At 38.0% G+C, this 14135-nt stretch overlaps 1 protein-coding gene across 2 annotated transcripts in view; it reads left to right on the forward strand.

The window, feature by feature from the left end:
- Window positions 1-14135, forward strand: part of LOC138824433 (rho guanine nucleotide exchange factor 12) — a 116337-nt gene that overhangs the window by 44625 nt on the left and 57577 nt on the right. The window contains exons 2-4 of one of the 2 annotated variants that reach the window (XM_070018280.1): window positions 6517-6540; window positions 8448-8533; window positions 10258-10314. In XM_070018280.1, the coding sequence (XP_069874381.1) occupies window positions 6517-6540; window positions 8448-8533; window positions 10258-10314 (167 nt within the window). The remainder of the gene's footprint in view (window positions 1-6516; window positions 6541-8447; window positions 8534-10257; window positions 10315-14135) is intronic. The other variant, XM_070018281.1, reaches the window with a different exon arrangement.

Genomic DNA, 14135 nt, shown 5'->3' on the forward strand with positions numbered 1-14135 from the left:
GATCCTCAGATCTCAGCCTCCTGAGTAGCTAGGATTACAGGCGTGAGCCACCAGCGCCCGGCTATAGTTCTATATATATATATATATATATATATATATATATATATATATATAATGTATAGCTCTATGTAAAGTCTATCTGTCTGGTATATAGAAATTTATATTTAAAGTTAGTGAATGCATGCAGAAAATAGTGGTTATTGAGGTTACAGATGATTTTTGTTTTCTGTTTTGTTGTTAATTTCAAGAAATTTTATGTTTTGGAAAAATAACAGTTTTAGGAGGTCTGTTGGGAGAAAGTTGTTTTTTTTTTTTTTTTGGAGCTGTTATGAAAGTAGTATTAGGAAATTAGTGGTAACACTGGTAACTTACTTAGCATTGACACTCTTATGTGTTAGAATAGAATATTCAGATAAGCCACATTTTAGCAGAAGAGAGCTGAGGGTCCACCCTGAGTAAGAAGGCTATGCCCTTAGTTTTTACCACCATATAAACATTGGAGGATGTAAAACAAGATTAATATTTAAATTCCTATCAAGCAGAAAGTCCCTATTTTTGAAATCATGAGATCATTTGGTAGAGCCCAATGTAGTTGTTTGTGTTTGTTTAATGATTAATATCTCTTCTGTAAGTCTGGATTTGATCATTTAAATGGTATTTTGAGAGATGATATACCTGCTTAAGTATTTTGAAGGGTTTTTTCCTGACAGTTGTTTTCACCCAGGTGTTTGAAATGAATGCTACATATGTAGGAGGTAATACTGCTTGATACTCAATGATCTCAAAAAAATTTAGAGCCGGACGCTGGTGGCTCACGCCTGTAATCCTAGCTACTCAAGAGACTGAGATCTAAGGATCGAGGCTCAAAACCAGCCCTGGCAGGAAAGTCTGTGAGACTCTGATCTTCAATAAATCACTAGAAAACCGGAAGTGATGCTGTGGCTCAAGTGGTAGATCGCTCACCTTGAGCTGAAGAGCTGAGGGGTAGCGCCCAAGCCCAGTGTTCAAGCCCCATGACAAAAAAAAAAAAAAAAAAAAATAGAAACTTTGTTGAAAATACTCACAAAGTAGTAATTTTCCAGATTGTTAACTTACTGTTGTATTAGTTGTGAACTACTTTTCCCATTTCAGAAAAAAAACCAATATCCAGTCTTTTAATATCTCTGGAAGGTCAAATGATGAACATTGCAATTAAGAAGTAATTTACTCTTAGGATTGTCAGAAAGTATGTGCAGGATGTACGAGTGCCTTACTAAGGATTTGTATGCCTAAAGTCCTCAGTAAAAGGCATGACTTCTAAACCATAGGTAAGTAGTTAAACTGAGCTCCATGGTGCATAACCATCAGCCTACTTCTAGGGAGGCTGAGGCAAGAGGATCAGGAGTTAAAGGCCAGCCTGGGCTGCACAGTGAGATCCTGTCTCAAACCAACCAGCCAGCCAGCCAACAAACAAACAGTTAATTTGAGACCTTACATCCCAGTGAGTCATTGTGGATTTGCACTGGATGTGAACCTCTTGATTCCTGTCATTCTCTGTCTGATACTGCAAGGGCCTGAACTTGAAAATTAGAGACATGTTGAAAAATTCTCCTTGAGTTATTATGTCAGCTGCGGCTTTAACTTCAGAGTTCTTTGGATACAACTGATATTTTATTGCTCTGGATCTATATGCTAATAAAAACGGGCACAGGAAGGCTATTGTATTGTGGTCAGTGTTACAGATGGGAATTTCTTCTTCGTTGTGTGAGCTCCAGATTTCTAGTTCTTTTGATAACTAAGGGAGATCAGCTATGTCCCACACAGGTAGAAAAGGGGTTTATGATGCTTTGTGGGTGCTGGTGGTGGTGCGTATGTGGCTGGCCACTTACTGCTTTTTGTTCAGTATATCTTGCCATTCATAAATCTCTCAGCAGAAGAGAGCACTATGTGCTATACTTTTATGTATGGCAGACAAATACTCAGCTATTCTGTGTTGTGAAAAAAATAAACTAGAGCATGGTTCAGATTCATATCAGTTTCAATGTTATACCATAAGCTATTTATTTTGTAGGTATAGATAAATGAAAATCTAGCCGATAGAATTCTTGGTCATCCATTCCTGGTATTTTAAAGGAGAATTAGTGAACTTGATTTAACTACTTAGTGGTGATTGTGCTCAGCCTGACTTCACAAGGTTAAAAAAAAAAACAAAAAACCCAAACCCCATTGTCAGGAAAAACTTTCTTTACCCTGTGGCCTCTAGGAAGTTTTTTCATTTGAGTATTGATGCTAATTTTATACACTATAACTTGTTGAGTTAAATCTGTGCTTTTACCACTGTCTTTGAACTCTGCATTTCTAGGCATTTTATTGAGCCAAGCAGCTATTTGAGTATTGTTAGTGTTTAAATTTATTCTTTTCTGTTTAATTTGAATGCATGTCACTAATGTTCAGATTTGATTTTTGTTCTTCCTAATAGCTAATAATTAAGTGGTACTTAATAATAATTAAGTGATAGACTTGCTAGGTGCTGCTTCTCATTTCCTAATTTAATCCTCAAGATTTGTGAGGTAAATACCACTGTTATCTTTGCTTTACAGATGATGGTGGAAAAGTTAAGCAACTTGGTTAAGTTCAAGCTCCTATTATGTTGTGATATAGGATATAAACTCAGTTATATATTTTTTTCTGAGGAATCCTCTGTGCTCTAGGCTTGGAATTACATAAATTCACACTAACTGTGCCAGCAGCATATAACACCTGTTCCCTACCCACCCTGTCTTTTTCTGATTCCTGCACTGCCATTATCGGGTCCTGAGATTTGAACCTTAGAATATCTTATTGCCTAATTTGCAGGTAGAACTCTCCTCGCTGGCATGGAAGACAGTGAGATGAGGCTGTATGTCATTTAAATTCACTAGCTAACATTGTTTGGCTACAAATGATCTTTTTTTGTTTGGTTTGGTTTGGTTTGGTTCAGATTTTGAGACAGGGTCTTCCTGTGTAGCCTCCCGCTGTCTTAGAATTCCCTGTCTTCCTGTTTTAGTTTCCCAAGTACTGGGATTAGTACCATCACGCCCTGCTTTGTCTACTAATAAACTTGACCACTATCCAAGGCTGATAAAATTTCCTTAGCCTCTTCCCTTTCATTTCAGTCATCCCTCATTAAGACTAACCATCTGGGACTGGAGACCTGGCTCAAGCAGAGACATGCTCTGTCACAGCTGGTAGGACGGCCATGTTAAAAGCTGAGTGGGAGCGAGAGGCCACAAGTTCAAGCCTCAGTACTGGATACCCAGAAAAAGAGGAAAGGGAGAGGAGGAGAGAGAGAGTGATAAAAGGGGAGGGAGAGAGAAGAAAGGAAGGAGGGAGGGAAAAAAAGAATAACCATGTAGAGTCTTAAATTCCTTTTTAAAAAATTTTTATTTTGGTTTTTGTCACAAGTCTTGAGCTCTAGGCCTGGGAGTTGAGCTCTTTTGCTCAAGGCAAGCACTCTATCACTTTGAACCACTGCGCCACAGGTTTTCTGATGGCTAATTGGAGATAAGAGGCTCACAGTCTTTCCTGGACTAGCTGGCTTTGAACCATGATCCTCAGAACTCAGCCTCCTGAGTAGTTAGGCTTACAGGCGTGAACCACTGGCCCCTGGCTTTAGAGTCCCAAATTTCATTTCATGACCATCCACTGCGGTAGCAGTGAAACCCTTGGTCAGGAAAGGGGAGGGTGGGAATTAACGCTGGCGTGTGGAATTTTCATTTCCTCTCGCATGGCCTCAGAACAGTTTTTATTGCAGTTATTGTTACAATACTGAATATGATTTCTAGTAAAATGATTTAATACAGGCAAATAGGTGATGACAAAAAATGTGGCAATCTTAAAAGAATATCCCAATAATAAAGTCCAAGTGAAACCTGGCTACAGTGCAAGTTTTACTCTAGTATTCACTATTTATTAAATTAGGGCTCTTTAGCCACTAAAGCACATTTTTCTCTATACCATAGTAACAGTTTGTTGAGATGGCCCCTGTGTACTGTGTAGTAATGTCCACAGGCATTTGCATTAGAGCCAAAACTTAATAAGCAAAAGGTTGAATGTAATGAACAAATATATTCTGAATAATTTTTGGGTGAGTTTCTGATTATAAAATTTTGCTCTTTACAGCTATCAAAAGTAAGAGCATCTAATCACCTTGATCACAGTGACTCAAACTCCTGATAACCTTTTCCATATTTTTCAGTGTTTCTTCAATATCTAGAAAAATACAAACATATATAAATATACACAAACATGTTCAGTGTTGGCTAAATGTCCAAGTCATCACATATTTTCAAAAGCCAGACAACTCCATTAGGTACCTCTGGTATTCTATCGGTATTCAAATACAACTGTTCTACACAAATGGATAACCAGCTGTTTCCTGATTCCATGGCAGGGGACAGGTCTTGAAAGCATTGAAAGCCTGGGCTTGGGTCATCAGCCCAGGCTGTTAAGCAGGGCCACTTTTTAGCCTTCAGACCTGCCTTTCTGTGGCATTTGGTAGTGTATTTATTATCCTTTCTCCCTTGGCCCTTTGTCTTTTCTGACTCATCTTCTTAATCCTCTTCCTTAGCTTCTGCTTCCATTCTTAATCATACCGATGCTTGTTCCTCCCCTCCCCCCCCCCCCCCCCGCAATTTGCACTTTTGCAATTTACTTCATAATTTGCTATTAAATTTCTGTGGTCAGATTTGATGTCTCAAATCTTCAACTTTTGTTGGAGGTTCTGGCCTCCTGTTTCCAGCTCTTGAATTACACTTCCATTTCATTATTCTGCAGCTAGTTGACACTTTTATTAAACTGTGAGATTGTTTTGGTGACTTTCTTAGTCAAAGTAGAGGAACTTGGAAGAAATAGACACCAAGGTTTTTGATTTTGTTATATATAGGCAAATATTATGAGCATGTTTGTTTTCTTAGATCCTTTTTTTTGTAGATACAATAAAATGGAATTCAGTGATTGGAGAAAAATACTGTGATTTAATCTTTCAAAATTTAAGTGCTTCATCTGTACTTTATGAAATAGTAACTAGATTATGATTTTTCTGTGATGGTCCTTGTTCTTTACCTTCTCATTCCATTTTTGACTTCGTATTTTCCTTCCTTTTCCCTTCCTTTGTGAGAGAAAATAGCTCAGGAAACTGGTTTACAATCAGTAATCTGGGAACTGCCAGGACTCTTTGCCAGAATCCCTTTGGATATTACAGATCTTGACGCAAATAGTATTGTTCGGGGGCAGGGGCTTTTATAATGTGAGGGGTCGGAGTAGCTAAGGATTCCTGGATTCCTTTGCTAACCATTTATAATCCTCTCTATACTAAAAGACATACTGGAGCTGGAGGTGTGGCTCAGCAGTAGAGTGCCTGCTGAGGGCTTTCTAGAGCTCTAAGTTTAAACCCTATATGGGGATGTAAGTGGGGGAGGACAGATTCTCATTCCCTTTCACACCCACCCAACATGGATGGGCAGACTACACAGGAACGCTCATGTGAAGATTTGGATGTTCTTCTGTCTCAGAAGCACTTTGCCATGTTACTGTTAACTTGCTTGTGTGTTAATGTACCATCACATATGAAGAGTCCTTTAGATTCTTTGCCTTTTTCTCTCGATCAGTTTGATTTGAATAAGAGCTAAAAGGAGGAGGTGGAGGCATGGCTCCAGTGGTAGAGCACCAGCAGTGAGTCAGAAAAGCCAAGCAAGAGATCTCAAGGCTCTGAGTTCAAGCCCCAGTATCAGGATAAAAAAAAAGTTTTATAAGAAATTGTTTGCTAAACTTTTAGGTTTGCTTTTGAAGCCTCCATGTTAAATGAGATACAACCATTCAAGTATCATTGTTTTAGGCATATTTCTTACTACCTGTGTTACTGTCTTCTTGTAAAACCATGTGAAATTGCTGTAACCTGCTGAAACCACTAAAAAACAGAATTTACTAAAACACAAACACATGTGCTTTTATAGATGTGCTTGGTAAAGTACTATTCTCAGATGAAATAATCTTTACATAAAATATCATAGACTGAAATAATTTAAGAAAGACAAATCAAAAGAAGATTGGAAGAGCACCCTCTCCAGCTGTTTCGGTATAGCATCAGAGTTTATCCAGAAGCCTCTGTAATGTTTCTTCAGAAGAAAGACAACCAGTAGGAAATAAATGCTTTTCCTTCTTTCAGCTAACAGAACCCTAGAACAAAAGAAAGCAGAAAAGAAAGTACTGTTTGTTTTCTACTTTTGGAATGCATTTTTAATAGCTGATTGTACTCCAAAAGTATTTTTAAAAAATTTATGTTATTGAAGCTAAACATAAATAACCAAGGGAGAGATTGGATGAGATAAAGAAACTAAAAATCGTGTCTACCTTCTTCTTCTACCTGTCTGTTAAATCTTGCCTTAGGAAAGTTAGCATATGATTTATATTCCTTACTCTGGTGTAGTATGGCTAATAAACTTAATACAAGAAGCTTATAAGTGAAATAACTACAAATACTTTTTTTCTTTGTTCCAGGTTTCCCCTCAAAAAACCTATAAGGTAAGTAGTTCAGTTGACCTGCATTTTAAAGTGTAGGCTAAATTTTAATTAGATGCATTCCTTCCTAATTATGAGAATTTTTGTGATTCTTTGAGAGTGTGGATTTAAGTAGTACAAAATTTCATAATGCTTCACAAATTTAAAATATAACAGGTGTTGCATATTTTTTTTTCTGGAGTGCAGTATTGTTTTGATAATATTTTCAGTTTTTTAAACATAAGCATTTGAAAAGTTTATTTGTAATCACAGTTTATTGACATTGATACTGTGAAGAGATTTATTTAATTTTAAGAGCTGTTTCCTGATCATTGGGGATGTTACTTGGGAAGGTGAGAATAGGTTGCTACTTTTCAGTGTGTTTTATCACTTTAGTGACTGTAACTTCCTTTAATGAACTTAGGCACTGGTTATGTCCTATGTTTCGTTGGGTTTGAACTCAGGGCCTGGGTACTGTCCCCGAGCCTGTTTGTGTTCAAGGATAACACTCTACCACTTGAGCCACAGTGCCCCTTCTGGTTTTTGAGTGGTTAATTGGAGATGAGAGTCTCATGGAGACTTTTCTGCCAGGGGTGGATATGAACAGTGATCCTTACTATCTCAGCTTCCTACACAGCTAGAATTATAGGTGTGAGCCATCGGCGCCTCATTACATCCTAATTATTATTATTATTATTTTTTTTGTCGGTCATGGGGCTTGAACTCTGGGCCTGAGCACTGTCCCCGAACTCTTCAGCTCAAGGCCAGTGCTCTACCACTTGAGCTACAGCGCCACTTCCGGTTTTCTAGTGGTTTACTGGAGATAATAGTCTCATGGAGTTTCCTGCCCGGGCTGGCTTTGAACCGAGATCCTCAGATCTCAGCCTCCTGAGTAGCTAGGATTACAGGCGTGAGCCACCGGCGCCCGGCTTACATCCTAATTATTTTAAGACAAAACAAAACCCAGAATGTTCAGATTTGCTAGTGCTCATATAAGTGTTTATTCCTCAAGAAGAAATACTCCTGTCCAGTACTTGTGATGTAGCATTTCCTCTCTTTCATCTTAATCATAAATACTGTTTAAAATGTTGACAGTATGTCATTCCTAATTATATTATTTTTTATCATTTTTAATGATATCACTAACATTTCATTTAATCAATAGTTCTCTATCATAGTAAGGGTCTTGTTTTGCCCAGCCGTTATCTGATCAATGAATGGCTAGGTTACAGAAAAACATCATATTGTGAGGGCCTCTTGAGCCGTTAAGGTGATTGGCTGAGACTTATGTGGCTAGAGCATAGAGGCGGGGCTAAAGTGAGTCTGGCTTCAGCTAAATGTGCTCTGTCAACTCTTCTCCTGCATGCTGTACTCATTCAGTGATTTTGAGCTTGGCCATCATATATTTAGGGTTTGGGGACATGTTTTATTACTTTTAGGCACTGTTTTGTTTTTTTGTTTTTTTTTTAAAGAAAGGATCATGATGACATGTAAAAATTATTATACACTATAAACAGCCCTTTCTAAGAATAAAATATACTTTAATAATAAGTAGAGGGCTGGGAAGGTGGCTCAGTGGTAGAGCGCTTGCCTTGCATGCCTGAGGCCCTGGGTTCGATTCCTCAGCACCACATAAGCAAAAAGTGCCGGAAGTGGCACTGTGGTTCAAGTGGTAGAGCGCTAGCCTTGAGCTGAAGAGCTGAGGGACAGCGCCCAGGTCCAGAGTTCAGGCCCCACGACTGGACCCCCCCCCCAAAAAAAATAAGTAGATATGTATTATAGCATAGATTGAATTTTAAAAAACTTTTTGAAAAACATAGAGAAGCTTATGTTGCTTTCTCTTTGTAGAACACATTTTTTAAATTTTTAAATTGAATATTATTCTAATGCTTTTCTTATAGTAAATATTTGGTTGCTTTGATTTAATTTAGGCATGGAAGTATTTTGAACCGAGAGTCACCAACAGATAAGAAGCAGAAAGTTGAACGCAGTACATCACATGATTTTGACCCTACAGGTAAAATATACTGTATTAATTCTTCCAAAAAATATTGAGAATCATGAGGGTCAGAATGATAGAGCCTAAGCATCCTGAGGTACCAGGAGTGGTGGTTTTTCTTGTTGTCATTAGTGCTCTTCCAGTCCCCACCCTCACCCCCAGTCATATAGCGTCCCCTTGGCATTTATCAGGGATATACACATTTTAACTTTCATATTTTGGACTTCCAGATAGATGCATCCTTGTATATTTAAGAATAATGATAATGATAGAAACAGCTACATCATACTTGGATTTGGGTCACATCAAGGATTAGTAAGAGTACTTGTCATCAAATCAAGGTTGGAACAACCACTGCTTCTGCATTATTTCAGAATTCAGTTGTTGTGACAACAGCTTCAAAAATGAATGATTTTTCTCATTTTTAATAAGCAAATGAACAGAAATCCCCTTTTCTTTTTCTTTTTTTTGGGTCCGGTCATGGGGCCTGAACTCTGGGCCTGAGCGCTGTCCCTCAGCTCTTCAGCTCAAGGCTACCGCTCTACCACTTGAGCCACAGTGCCACTTCCAACTTTTTTCTTTTTGCTTTTGTGGTGCTGAGGAATCGAACCCAGGGCCTCTGGCATACAAGGCATGTTCTCTACCACTGAGCCACCTTCCCAGCCCCAAATCCCCTTTTCTTGAATTAAAAGTTTTTCTGAACTGAGATCTGTCTTAACCTTTGTAGTGGTTTTTTTTTTTTCCCCCAATAGATAGGTATTTTTTCAGATATAGAGAATTTCTCTTGTGGAATTTAGGCTTTTTCTTTTTTCTTCTCCTTGTAAACTTAACATTTAACTTTAAAAAATTGCTTAAGTTTCTTTTGTTATTTGAAATTGATACATGTTCTTTGAGCATGTATTATTTAACTGAGTTGTATATTCCCATTACAAAAGATAAAGTAAATGCTGCAATCCCAGATACATAAATGTAACATCTTTTAAGATATTTGTACTTAGCAATATAACTTCCCATAATTAATGGAGTAATATGTTTTTTGTATATAGTTACAGTGTTTCATACTTTTAGTTCAAACTGGTCTTGAATTTTGAAAAATAAAAGTATCTGTGAAGGGATAACTAAGAAGCAAACAGCTAATAGTTAAGCTACATCTTGGCCAATGGGGGAAAGGAAATTCTAGCATCAGTTTAGGAGGCTTTGGTCACTTACAGATCTCCAGGAAGAGGGGATTCTCTATTTCTGACACATAGTTTTGAAGTCATGGGGTTCATGGGTTTCATTTATGTGATTAGCTATTGTCTTGATAATAAAGGTCACAGGTTTCTGCCCTGTATTCATGAAAATGTTTTAGTTTTGTTAGATTTATTTTGTATTGTTCATGTATGATGGTCCAGGTCCAACAACAGATTTAACAAAGAGGTATGATCCTTCATTAATATAACTTTTGGTGCTTTTTTTCATCTCTGCAATTGCCAGGTGATTATATATTTTGTAGATTATTCATGTGTTGTTTTGTATGACTGTATTTTTATTACACTGTCTTTTCTTCGATAAATCTTTAAAAGATGTCATTACCTGTGCTGTTCATGACTATTCTAAATGCTTTCACCTGTGATGTCCATACCTCATGTTTGCACGATTTAACTTGATCATGATTCATTCTTTTTACCCCCATGAATTTTCCCCCCTTACATTGGTTTCCATATTTTCTATATCTCTCCTTTTCTCCCGCTCCTGTGCAGATAGCTCCTCCAAGAAGACAAAGTCTAGTTCAGAGGAGAGTAGATCGGAGATATATGGTAAGCTCATGTAGCTAATTCAGCCTTGTACCTCTGGAGCTTGCTTCATGCTGTTTCATTTTGTTGTGGATAACTCCAGCCTTTCTGTGTCTGCTCTGCATGGCATGATCTACTGCAGGGAAACAAGCCTGGGGTTGAATGTGGCTGTGACCTGGAAGCTTCAGATCGGTACAAACTAACATTGTAGATTGAGATAGGCTTCATCACGCATCTTCTCTTTCTTCTTGGTTCTGGAAAGACATCATATTGTCTCTATTATGTTAGAGTCGGATTCCTCCAAATAACATGGATGGGACGTGAGTTCTTGGTATCTTCCCATGCCTCATTACAGATTTTGGATTACGTAGAATTTAAGCAGTGCAGTGTTTTCCTCTTAAGTATAGTGCTGACATAATTTAAATGTGTTAGCTGTCTTTTGGAACTTTATGTTTGTTTTTCATTGCATTATCACATGAATGAATCATTCTTGTAGAATGTATCCACAATAGTAAAAAGTGTAAATACTTCATTTTCTTGCTTGAAGAATTTGTGCCTTTCAGAAGCTTCCCTGAAGCTTATTTTGAATGAGGAAATTTCATACCAGTGCAGTGCCTTTGAAAACTAATCTTAGCCGGGCACCCTGGCTCATGCCTGTAACCCTAGCTACTCAGGAGGCTGAGATCTGAGGACTGCGGTTCAAAGCCAACCTGGGCAGGAAAGTCTGTGAAACTCTTTTCTCCAATTAACCACCAGAAAAAATGAAATGGCGCTGGGGTCAAAGAAGTTGAGCCCTTGCCTTCAGCAAAAGAGCTTACAGACAGAGTTCAAGCCCCATGACTGACAAAACAACAAACAAACAAGCAAAAAAACCCAAAACAAAAAAAACCTTCACAAAGAGCAAGTTTAACCTGAATGGGGAACTTTGGAACACATGGTGGAAATGCTAATATTTCCAGACTCACTCCTTTCTCCCCCAAATACAATAGATCTTGTTTGTGGAGTTCGAGTAGATTTTCTCTTTGTCTTTGCAGTTTACTTGCCCATGTCCCTTCTTTTGACATAGTTTGAGAAAAGTGAATGAAGAGGCATTACCTGGAATCAAGAGTTTGAAAATGGGCTGAGAAGGTGGCTCAGTGGTAGAGCGCTTGCCTTGCATGCATGAGGCCCTGAGTTCGATTCCTCAGCACCACATAAGCAGGAAAAAAAAAAAAAAAGCTGGAGTGGCAATGTGGCTCACAAGTGATAGAGCGCTAGCCTTGAGCTGAAGAGCTGAGGGACAGTGCCCAGGCCAGAGTTCAGGCCCCAAGACCGGACCCCCCCCCAAAAAAAAAAAAGTTTGAAAATAATCTTTAAAGATTATTTAGGAAGATTAAGGTATAACTTACACTATAACTAAAGTTATATCATTTTAGGAAGATTCCAACTTTGTCCTCAAAACCAAAACATTAAAAAAAAATTAATACAGCCAAAAAATGGATGTTTACCTAGTGCAGGTATTTCCTAGTGTGACTTCTATGAGGAGAAAGTACATAGAAATGCCCTCCGCCCCTGAATGTATTTGACAACTTAACCTCTGCCACCTGAGCCCACAGTATCAGATACTCTTTAGTATTATAAAGCCCACTGTTTGGTCCCAGACCAGTCAGTGCTTCTATGTTAGATACATAACATTTTTAACTTGACCTTTTTTTAAATTGTGTAGTTCAATGGGACATCTATACTAGGTCTTGCAGCAGGTCAATTTATGCCTTTTCTTCCCTCCAAAGTATTTTGACTCCTACTAATTAGTGAGAAATAACTCCCTAATCCTTCAGACTCCTGTCTTTCTGTTATGTGTATGTAGCGCTTCCTATACTTCATTCTCTTTGGGGACTGGAACGTTGTCCTTGAAGCTCCATTCTTTCCAGTAGCCTTTGTGATGCTGTATTTACCTCCTTCACCATTTTCCTAGATCTGTGGTATGTGTGCAAAAGCTTGTTTGCCTTGGATGAAGATTAGCAGTTTAGGAATCTATGACAAGAAATATTATACTAATATTTTTCTTCCCAGTGGTAGCAATTTTACACTCGTCCAGACATGCTATTAGCTTAGAAGTAATAGAAACATTTTAAGTGGTAATTGGAAGGAAGGTGTGGCTTCTCTGTGTTTGTTCCTTGAGAACCTTTGAAACACTGTGTTTTGGAAGGAACAGAACCACAAGTACTCAAAAAGCACTCATCTGAGGGATGAGTTGATCAGGACAGAGTCAGCATGTGTGTAGTAATCTCTGACATTATAAAATCATAAATAGGCTTCTTTAGTCTGTGTGGTTAGCATGGGTGAAAAAGACACTACAGAGAAAAGCAAACTTTGGAAATATATGGATATGACTGAGTGTGGTCATAGCAGTTGGCGACATTATGTTTCAGTGTAGGATCTTGTTATAAGCCCACCTCAAGCTTTAGCAATTAGACAGTGTCCTCCTCCTCCTCCTCCTCCTCCTCCTCCTCCTCCTCCTCCTCCTCCTCCTCCTCCTCCTCCCCCCCCCCTCCTTTTTCTTCTTTCTTTAGTCAGGGCTTGAACTCTGGGCCTGGGTGCTGTCCCTCAGCTCTTCAGTTCAAGGCGAGTGCTCTACCACTTGAGCCACAGTGCCACTTCTGGTTTTCAAGTGGTTTATTGGAGATAAGAGTCTCATGGACTTTCCTGCCCAGGCTGGCTTTGAACCGCAATCCTCAGATCTCAGCCTCCTGAGTGGCTAGGATTATAGGCGTGAGCCACCGGCGCCCGGCTTGCAGATTCTTTGGTTGGGTGCTTAACATAGACATCACTCATACATAATATTAGACTTTCGTAACCATTTTTAGAGTTACTTTTGAGATATTTACTTTGTTTATTAAAAGGAAACCAAATGTTTATTCTAGATCAACTTGTTAAGTTTCTCTATAGTTCAAGTTTCCCTGTATTTTTCTCTGTATCTTTTGCAGTCTGTTAGACAGGGGTGAATTCATTTTCTGATCTGCAATTTTAATGGTATTTGATTTCCTGTTTTATATATATATATATATATATATATATATATATATATATATTTTTTTTTTTTTTTTTTACTCAGTGGAGAACTTTTCTAGGTTACTGTAGGAGATAAAAAATTCACAAAAGGCATTTTGAATTTGACTATAGGATTTTTCTAACTTCTGTCATGATGTTCTTAAAGAGATTTTCACAAATATTATTTTCTTTTATGCCATACTAGCAGAATGCACATGTTCTGTTATTACATGGGTACATGTATATTTCTAATCAAAGAATATTTTAAAAGTTTTCTCTATAGATATTTTCCCAGGAATAAAAGGCCTGAAGCCTAACTGTGCTTTTTTCTGTAGCCACTAAAAATTATCTCCCTCAGCCTACTTTACTCATTCCATATTAAATAGATTTTTGTTCTTCCATTAGAAGAATGACATCCTCAGACCATACTCTTCATTTGCATCACAAAGGACATTTTGCTTTTAAATAAACTGATTATTGTAACTAGGTGTAGTAACGTGGGATCATCATAAGCATCCTGAGGAGGAAACAGTCTTCCTTTCAGTATTTTAAACACAACTGTGTTCTCCGCCCACCAGATGGGGAATTCCGTTCCTTTTCCCATGTCGAGTTCAAAGGCCTGTATTCCTCTTTGTGATTATGGAGGTTTAAAAATTAAGACAAGCATTTCTTCTGCTAGGAAATAAAGTCCCCTAGTATTATTTCCATCGTGACCTCTTTGGACACACTTCTGTGGACTCTTCTAAAAATAGTGTTGTGAAAACTCACAGTTACTTTTTGAGATAAAGAAGACCATACCAGGGCCTTCTGGTAAT

This window comes from Dipodomys merriami, unplaced genomic scaffold, assembly GCF_024711535.1.
Source record: "Dipodomys merriami isolate MVZ:Mamm:240054 unplaced genomic scaffold, mDipMer1.0.p SCAF_129, whole genome shotgun sequence".
NCBI classification, from domain to species: Eukaryota; Metazoa; Chordata; class Mammalia; order Rodentia; family Heteromyidae; genus Dipodomys; species Dipodomys merriami.